Source organism: Sorghum bicolor, chromosome 3 (genome assembly GCF_000003195.3).
Source record: "Sorghum bicolor cultivar BTx623 chromosome 3, Sorghum_bicolor_NCBIv3, whole genome shotgun sequence".
NCBI classification, from domain to species: domain Eukaryota; kingdom Viridiplantae; phylum Streptophyta; class Magnoliopsida; order Poales; family Poaceae; genus Sorghum; species Sorghum bicolor.
The window spans coordinates 63,568,142-63,577,060 of record NC_012872.2 but is presented as its reverse complement, the minus strand read 5'-3'; the positions used below and the strand labels follow the sequence as shown (position 1 = coordinate 63,577,060).

Below are 8,919 nucleotides of genomic sequence, written 5' to 3'. Positions count from 1 at the left end.
ACATCTCAAATCTCAAACTGACAAAATTCTGCTTCCATTTGTGCCTGAACTGAAGCACAAAGATATTTCCTGCAAGGCAGCATGAGCCCCCAACCCAAATCTCTGCAGACACAATCAGCACGAAACGATATCTGTCTATCGGTTCACGAAATTGCCAGAAGAAAAACCATGCAATTCACAGAGAAAAGAAGGGCCAAGAAGCCGTCGCATTTGGTCCAAAAACCGCCGCCGGCCGCCCGGCTCGGCACCTGCCACTGCCAGGAGCCGTCTGCAGTCTGCTGCATCGGCCGACTTCTCCAGCTTCAAGCTACCCTCCAAGCTCCAGCGTGGCCTATCTCTCTCCAATCTACTGATGGAACGTCACGGCTCCGCCTCCGCTCCCAAAACGAAAAGCACGCAGTACGTGCACTTGCACGATCAACGGCTGACCTCATGTGCTCCTGATCTGTCCTTTCTTGGTCGCCAAATCTCTTTCGCTCAAAGCCACGGTGAGCTGTCTGTAATCTGTGTTGACTTTGCACGGAGGCGCAACCAGTTTTCTGGACTCCCACAACCGAGACTTTGCATAGACTTTGTTTCACCAATTCACCTACTGCGTACGTACATGTAGAGGCCGGATTGTTATCCATTATCTAAAAAAACCCTACTGCGTACGTACATGCAAGGTACGGTACACGAGGGATCTTGACGTGACAAGTGCCCGGGGCCAATTTTGCTTGCGCCTCTGTTGTCTATTGTCTTCTGAAATCTGCGCTGGTTGCTGTGTTTGCCATCACAAATTTTCCCTCCTCTTCCTCTCAAACGGAAAGTCTGGCTACTGAAGTTACCTTATGTCCACAGGATTCCCTCCGTGTCCGTGTGCCTAACTGCCTAAGTTGCCGATCCGTGCAGCCGACAGAATGATCGCCACGTAATTTCCTCACGCTGCCTCACGTGGAAACAGGTGCTAGATCGGCAATGTTCATCCATAATTTTCCTCACGACATCCCCCGGCGAGACAGGCGCCAGAACAGCAATGCTCATCCGTTACGGTGCATGCCAACTGCCAAGACCAAGAGAGATGAGTCCTACACGGAGCATATAGTTTCCAAACTGGTGGTGTGTGATATGAGCGCTGCAGCCAGCCACCCCAGGTGTTAACATCACGATGAGCATATCAGGACATGCATCAGCACAGCACAGAAGTGCGTTCGCTCCTGTGGAGAGAGAAAAAAAAATGACGGACAAAAGGTGCAGCATAAATGCATCATTATCCTGAGATCGAATCGGTCCGATTTCGACAGCTTACCTGATTCCTCTGGACTCATCAAACTAAGAGCTAAATAATGGGGGAAACACTCAACAAACATGCGTGAGTGTTTGCGTATGGGGATTATAGATTTATGCTAGTACAGAACGGGACTAGACAATAAAACAAAGCGATTCAGTGGCGACGAGAACAGTCAGACTGCATTATCGAGGGTCACCATCGGGGGGAAATTTCATCAGCTGATAGGGGCCGGATGACGGGTTAAAAAAATAGGATGTTCGTGTCAGACAGTATGTCCTCAGCATTTTAGCATCATCAATGACGACTCGGCGCAGCTCAGCCAAAGGCCCAAACAACAAAATCTGCTTGCTGAAGTTAATGGATTGGGAACTTGGGTCTCTCGGCAGTCACAGCTCTGACTACAAAACTCATGAAATGCCAAGATAAGCATCGGCTAGGCCTTCCATTCACATCTTGATGAACTGAGTATGGGCATACCTGCACATTCTTCTCACAAGGAATGGAAAAAGAAGTGTTGTCAGGACCCTCGTTCAAAGAAGAAGTGTAATGCGGAAGAATATTTGAGCCAGCAAAAGCACATTAAAGCCATGTACATAACAAAGATGGCAAAGGCAAGCCAACCCCCCCCCCCCCCCCCCCACCCCACCCCAAAAAAAAATCTGACCTACCAGATGATGTTTCCTTGCTGCTTGGTTTAGTTAAAATGGAGTCAGTGCCACCTTATGCTTCAGACTTAGCCGTGGATCTCAGTTTTCTGTTCATGTTGTCAAGATAACCCTGTCCAGGAATGGATCATCGTCCAGTGTCACTAACTGAATGAACTATATATCATCTGTAATGAATTGAGTTGACAACATGAAATCTGTGATAGTAATGCAAAGTCACCCTGGTATGAGTATGTACCTGGAGTATGCAAACTGCAGCAAATTTATCTGTCATTGTTTTGGCCTCATCCCAATTTTTTAGATTCAGAGGATGCAAGAGGGCTTCTACACACTGCAGAAAAGCACAAGAGGAAGATCAAATGATCAATCAAAGCACTACGCTAAGAACCTCAAAGAGAGATAAAGGAGAGTAAAATGTGCATATAAAAAGCAGCACTATGATGAATCTGATAATATGCCTAGCATGCTACCACAATGCGATTTTTTTTTGAACGCAATACCAAAATGTAATGTAACATCCACATTCAGAAGAAAAGCGCACATGCCACCTATTAATTCTGTTTCTCATGTATCAGCAAGAAAGTTCAGTGAAGAAAACAGAGTTCACCTTTGAGGTGAAATTTTCATCCCAATATGTGTAGGACAGATCATCAAGTTTCCCTGTTTTACAAAGCTCTCCAGCAAGAAGCCTTACTTGGACTCCCTGATTTACAGACGAAAGAGAACATTACAAAACATTTTAAGTAGAACAAAGGGGCATTGTACATGAAGCATGGGCACTTCACATCTGGACTAGGTAGACCGTGGAGGTTGAATGGATAGCCCACAACAAACCCAGCTATGGAATACTTCGAAACCTATCCAAGTAAACAAAGTTGGCATTAGTGATTGCATTTTTATTCCAATTAAACTTAAACTAATCTTGAAAGTGTATAAGGCAAACAAGTACAAGAAGTATCAACTGAAAAACTGCAACAAATCAGTTAAAATGCTGATCTACACATAGAACTTTGCATTATTGCAAATAGATGGCAGCGCCAACTGCTAAACCTAAATATTTCGGGGGAAATAAATGATAAATCAAAATGAATTTGGTAAAGAGAATGATGTCTGATGCACAATCACTCATTATAGAATAACACATTGAGACCAATTTTTGATATATCCACAGTATATGTGATAGAAGAAACAAGAAAGTGAACATGTATATTCAACGTACCAATGTTTTGAAATCATCTGCCATCAAGTTGACGTTTGTCTTTGTCCGACACAAAACACTGCAAGATTCATTCAAAAATGAAACTTAACAACAAATAATGATACATGAGTCTGTTTCTATCAAGTTAATGGATGTAAACTTCTTCTGAACTGCAATTGTTACATTTTTTACAAGATATAGATTTGACTATAATGAAACTAATATAGCCAATATCCACAAAACACACATTATCTTGTTGAGCTTGTAATTCAAATCTTCTCAGACTTGACTTTGCGACAACAACAGAGGCAATTATTGCAAAACTCCAGGCAAGTACAGGGCAAAAAAAAAAGTTTAACACAACCCATCAAAATATAGTCTGACCTGCTTGGCCCAGCCTAATGGAGCAAAGGGAAACTGATGACGTTGGGTGTGTTATACATGAAAAATAATGAACTAATACACAGATGGTTAGGTAACCATGTGCTTATCCTGTACTACTAAATGACTAGAAGTGTCTTCTGAGTACTTGCATCTCTATTTCTAATCTACACATAGAGATAAGTAGACATGCGGTCCTTGAATCAACTATATATGTAAAAGAAACGAAATGCCATATACTATTTTTGGAATTTGGTGTCTTTCTTTTACCCAACAAATATGATAATCTATAGTTTAATTTTTTTTATTATTTATGCAATTTTAAAAAATGATGCAAATAAAGTGGTCGATTTGACCAAATGCATTCCATAGGGTGTTTCAGAGACGCACACAATATCCAAAACAAAATCATAATAGGCTAGCACCACACTGTTTCTGTCACTTCAAAATGCAGAACACCTCGCTCCAATCATCGAATACTATCTTGAGTAAGTTAAGATCTGAATTGGTACCACAGTGCAATTTAAGCAGGTCAAAAAATTGTACACTGAAAGAATGCACCATGGAATATAACATTCTTGCACACACATTCATATTTCAACCTGCATCTGCATCTTGAGATGGCAAATATACGCTTATGTTGGATTACCACAGTGACTTCACTGAACATGTGCCCTACACAAGTTAACATAGGAACAATAGCACTAAACGCAGCGAGCCCGTTGTGCGGCGGGTAGCAATTGTTGGAGGTGCTTACCTCAGAGGCAAAGCGATCCTGTTCTTCTCATCGGAGACGGACACCCCGACGTACTTGCTGCCAACGTCGAGCCCCAGCAGCCGGGTCGCCTTATTCTTCGACCCGACCTCCAGAACCTTCCGAAATAGCTCCTCCGCTTGCAGCAGCCTCATTGTGTACCTCCGCCGGAACAACGCAGTGGGCGATAGGTTCGGGGCGACGGCAGAGCAGCCGCGCAGGCGTAGGCAACGGCGAGCGCGGACGGCGGTGGCGGCGGAGTTAGGGGAAGGGATGCAGAGACAAGAAGTAAAGGAACTCAAACTACCAATTTGGACGGCCTAGATTAGTAGGATAACCATCTGATGGCAGATGGGCAACGGCAAGTACAAACTGGATGCCCCACCGGCCACCGCACTAGACAACAGCGCCCCGCTCAGATTCCCGTCCCTCGCTCTCCCTTCCACCGAGACCTCTGCGCTTCGGTCGTTGCGGACCGCAGGAGTGAAGATTCCATGGCGGAGGAAGTGGCGCAGGAGCAACCGAGACCCACGGCGCCACGCCCGGTCCGCTGTATAGTCAAGCTAGGTGCTCCATCGCGCCCTCCTCAAGGACTGCTTGGCTCCTTGTCGTCCGTGCCTTGTAGTTGTAGCTCTGTGTACTCCTCTCTGGCATTGGTTGATTTGAGAAGCTATGGTGGGGTGGCGCAGGTGGAGCGGCGATTACGAACAAGGGCGAGCTGGAGAGCATCAACGAGGAGAACCTACGGTCGGCATGTGCGCAGCTGCGGCATGCCATGTCTGAATCTGACGGCGATGGCGCCACGGAGAAGGTTCTGGGGATGGACTGGAGCAGGAAGCCCGGAGATCCGGCCGACCCGGCCGTGGACGCGGAGTGGATCGCGGGGATGGCTGGGCTGGGGCTCGACACTAACTTCATCGTCGTGCACGGCGCCGGTATTGTTCGGGCTCTGACATCTTACTGAATTGACTCTTGCTGTCTGTCTTACTCCTGGTTGATTTTGGTGTGTTGTAGACGGCACATAACTGTTCATATTTTTGTTAGAACTTGGAAGCTTGGAATTATTTAGCAAGGAACATTGCACAAATGCCTCTCAGTGGAAGAGCAACCGTGCACATTGGACTGCCCAAGTTTAGACACAACTCAACAGTAGTTTCGATGTTACGGGTCTACGGTCTTCCTGAGAGATATTCTAAGAAACTGGAGAGATTAATCAATTTATTTATTACTTACAAACTATTATTAGACTGATACATTTTATTAAGGTAGAGCCTAAAACAATAGTAGATAAATATAGTTTTAGCCTTTTAGGTCTTAGGATACTGAGTTTGTGATATTCTGCTTCAGGGTCTTTTGGCCACTTCCAAGCAAGTAGATCTGGAGTTCATAAAGGAGGGTTACATTCGACACTGGTGAAGGCTGGCTTTGTCGCTACAAGAATTTCAGTGAGGCCAATTCTGGAATTCTATTTGACGAGGATAACTTCAATTTTGATGTCTAATATTCTTGTCCAGCATCTTGTCAAAATGGTTGTGCTTCTTTGATAAATATTATGTAAGTATATTCTAATGCAATATTTTTTTTTCGAATTTAGGTGACATCTCTCAACCAGGAAATTGTTAGAGCCCTAGCAAGAGGTATGCAATTTTTTAGGTTACTTGTCCATGTCTTTATTTCCATGTGGTATTATGCCAAGTATTAGTCATGTCTACTTATGCTCTCTATTTTGTTATTTCTCATATAGATGTTGCTTAGGCTCTCAGAATTCATGATTATGTTCCCCCCTTGTCTGCAGTAGGCTATGCTATGTTTCCTTGTGCTTAGTTTGAACATATAATTAAGTTCCTATTTGACTTATGGGCCAATGCAAGGATGTATCATCATTTGTTATGAACCATCTCTGCCTGTATTCGCAAATCTTAATGAACATCCAACAAATCAACCGGTGTATTTGCTTGCCCCTAAATAGATCTTGAATTGTTTACTAGATTGTCAGTTAGAACCAGTGGTGGGCACAAGACTTATGGAACTGCATATTCTTTTGCAGAAGGAATACCATCTGTTGGGATGTCACCATTTGCTTGTGGGTGGTCTACCCAGCAAAGAAAAGTAAGAAAACTTGAAAACTGTTTCTTTCTTGCATATCATTCTGTATCTTCTTGGAATTAGACAGTTGTTTTACATCCATACCTAATCCTGTTAATATGCACTTGCAGCTTGCATCAGCAAATGCTTCTCAAATAATTCAGTCACTCCATACAGGCTTTGTCCCAGTAAGTTGTTGTACCAAAGGTTCTGAACCACTATTCCTTCATAATTTCATATTATGAAAGAGAGGGCCTGGCGCGGTGGAAGATCTCTCCACTTGCTGCCTGGAGATCCTTGCAAAATTAAGCAAGGGTAAGGATGTATAGAAGTTCTCTTCCCCAGACCCCTTCTCTTCCCCAGACCCCTTCTCTTCCCCAGACCCCTTCTTCTGTGGGAGCTTTCAGCACTGGGTACACATGCCTGAAGTTGTTGTTAGCATGTGTGATATAATTAGAGTCACCCCCATATTTTACAGCATATGGTGCTACTGAAATATGTATCATATTATTAATGATTTCTTATACATGCGCTATTTTATGCATCACTTAATCTAGATTGTACTGGCAGTCTGGTACTCTTGATAGTCGTTTTCAGCACATGAAATGATAAAACAGGTCTTGTATGAATTATTTAGTATTAATTATAAGCATAGGGGAAGCATTAGATAAGTTCCATGTGCTTTCTCTCATCTGCAGCTGGAATCTAAACATGATCAGAAATTAATATGAACTTTTGCTTATAGCATAACACCCTTGTTTCTTGCAGGTTTTGCATGGTGATGCAGTTCTTGATGAATTACTGGTGAGTTCTCAAATCAAAGCATGTCTACATTCTCGTTTAGATTTTATGGACTGTGAAGTTAATTATTTTATTCAAACTAAAATTGATATTATCATTAAATGACCAGGATTGTACCATATTGAGTGGGGATGTCATTATACGACATCTTGCACAGCTTCTAAGTCCAAGATATGTTGTGTTTCTGGTACTGTTACCTTCCCACCTTAACAGCTTAAAAAGTTCTCTGTTATCGATGGAAGATGGTTTTGTACACTGTATTCTTTAATTGCTTGTACCGTAAAGTTTGTTGTGTTCTCCTTTTCTCCCAAGCATACTTCAAATGTTCCGTTCATTTTTTTCTATAAAGAATTGATATATGGTTCTCTGAAAATTGAGATATAGACAGATGTCCATGGAGTATATGATCGCCCTCCAACTGACCCAAATGCAGTACTCCTGAAAGAAATAGGTTAGTATTCACCTAGTTGATTTTCATTTGCCCTGCCCATAATATCTGGCCTTTACTGTTTGATATGGATTAGTCATTATGGGAGGAAACAGGACAAGGAAGGTAATGCAATTGCCATCATTCAAGTGTTGGGTAAAACATGTTAATATGCTTATTAGCTGACTTGTGCTAGTTAACAGAGGTGGATGACAATGGAGGCTGGTCGATTGTCAAACCTGCATTGCTGCAAGGCAACACTAAAGGAGGTATGTTGTATTCCTTTTTATGTGGATTGTGATTGTCAAATGGTCCTAGGCCCTAAGACGTGTGGAGTTGTATTGAGGAGTTATGCTCCTTGCCTCCTTCCAATTCCAAGTACCTGGTTCAGATAGTTTACAAGTGCCAACTTTCTTAATGGCAACCCAGGACAACTGAATAAGCATTGCCAACCTAGTTTTTTCGTCACCATTGAGAATGTTCTTCAGTGTTTTCAATAACGTGACATTAAATGCTCCTAATGAAGGCGCAGTGGTTAAGAAGCGAACTGTAGGATCAAACTATGGTTTATTAGGTTGACAACTAGTGACAATGATGGCTTGGTTATATTTCTTCTAAACTTCTTGTTGTAGCCTTTGTGTTTTATACAGTAAGATATATGTTTCCGTGTACTGCAGTTGAGATATCAGTTGCAGCACATGACACCACCGGTGGGATGGAGACCAAAATACTGGAGGCTGCAGTGATAGCTAGGCTTGGAATCGATGTGTATATTACCAAGGTGCGAATGCTTGGTTCCATTTTTCCATTTTGAAACATGGAAGACCAAATTTTTAGCTTTTTTTTCTGAATGAACATGACCCAAGCATTATTCAATGTTTTATGTGATGTAGGCTGGAACAGAACACTCGCTGAGGGCCTTAAAGGGGGATGTTAGCACCGACTCAGAAGATTGGCTTGGAACTATTATACGCTCTTCCAAATAGATTTCTTGTTGCAAAACATTCGGACTGGTTACTGGCGATTTTCCCGATGTTATATGAGCAAGTGATGAGCCTTGGGCTTTTGATGATGATTCAACACGGGTCTATTCCTAACTGTGATCGTAGTTTGGTTCATATCCTGTTCGTTTGGCTGAAAAGTTATAATTGAAAGTATTGTTCGCTGATTTGTTGTGAGAGAAAAAAATACTATTGAATGGCTGACAGATTCGGCAGATAAGCTCAAGCAAATAGCTGATTTTACAAACACTATTCAGTGTTGTTTTGTTTTCTGAAAAGAATCTGCATTGGTCGCAAGATGCGTGACCTCATTTGGTACGTTTTAGTCGTTTCGTTT

The 8,919-nt window shown here is 42.6% G+C and overlaps 2 protein-coding genes across 4 annotated transcripts; one reads left to right on the top strand and one right to left on the bottom strand.

The window, feature by feature from the left end:
* On the bottom strand, nt 1,218–4,452 carry LOC8079245 (putative pre-16S rRNA nuclease). Of its 3 annotated transcripts, XM_021455819.1 has the most exons (8): nt 4,272–4,452; nt 3,155–3,212; nt 2,721–2,792; nt 2,543–2,638; nt 2,174–2,266; nt 1,939–2,047; nt 1,748–1,756; nt 1,218–1,668 (listed from the first exon to the last, which is right to left on the bottom strand). In XM_021455819.1, exons 1-6 carry the CDS (start codon nt 4,421–4,423, stop codon nt 1,991–1,993), a joined length of 528 nt encoding a protein of 175 aa, XP_021311494.1. In that variant the 5' UTR covers nt 4,424–4,452; the 3' UTR covers nt 1,218–1,668; nt 1,748–1,756; nt 1,939–1,990. The 3 variants fall into 3 exon arrangements, with proteins under 3 accessions (XP_021311494.1, XP_002456396.2, XP_021311493.1); XM_002456351.2 differs by having other exon boundaries at nt 1,218–1,756; XM_021455818.1 differs by lacking the exon at nt 1,748–1,756 and having other exon boundaries at nt 1,218–1,747.
* On the top strand, nt 4,593–8,749 carry LOC8079244 (glutamate 5-kinase). Its single transcript, XM_002458499.2, has 12 exons — nt 4,593–4,835; nt 4,958–5,203; nt 5,616–5,713; nt 5,863–5,905; nt 6,316–6,377; nt 6,485–6,541; nt 7,122–7,157; nt 7,264–7,341; nt 7,539–7,605; nt 7,785–7,850; nt 8,259–8,362; nt 8,475–8,749. The coding sequence occupies exons 1-12, from the start codon at nt 4,613–4,615 to the stop codon at nt 8,565–8,567; spliced, it is 1,173 nt and encodes a 390-aa protein (XP_002458544.2). The 5' UTR covers nt 4,593–4,612; the 3' UTR covers nt 8,568–8,749.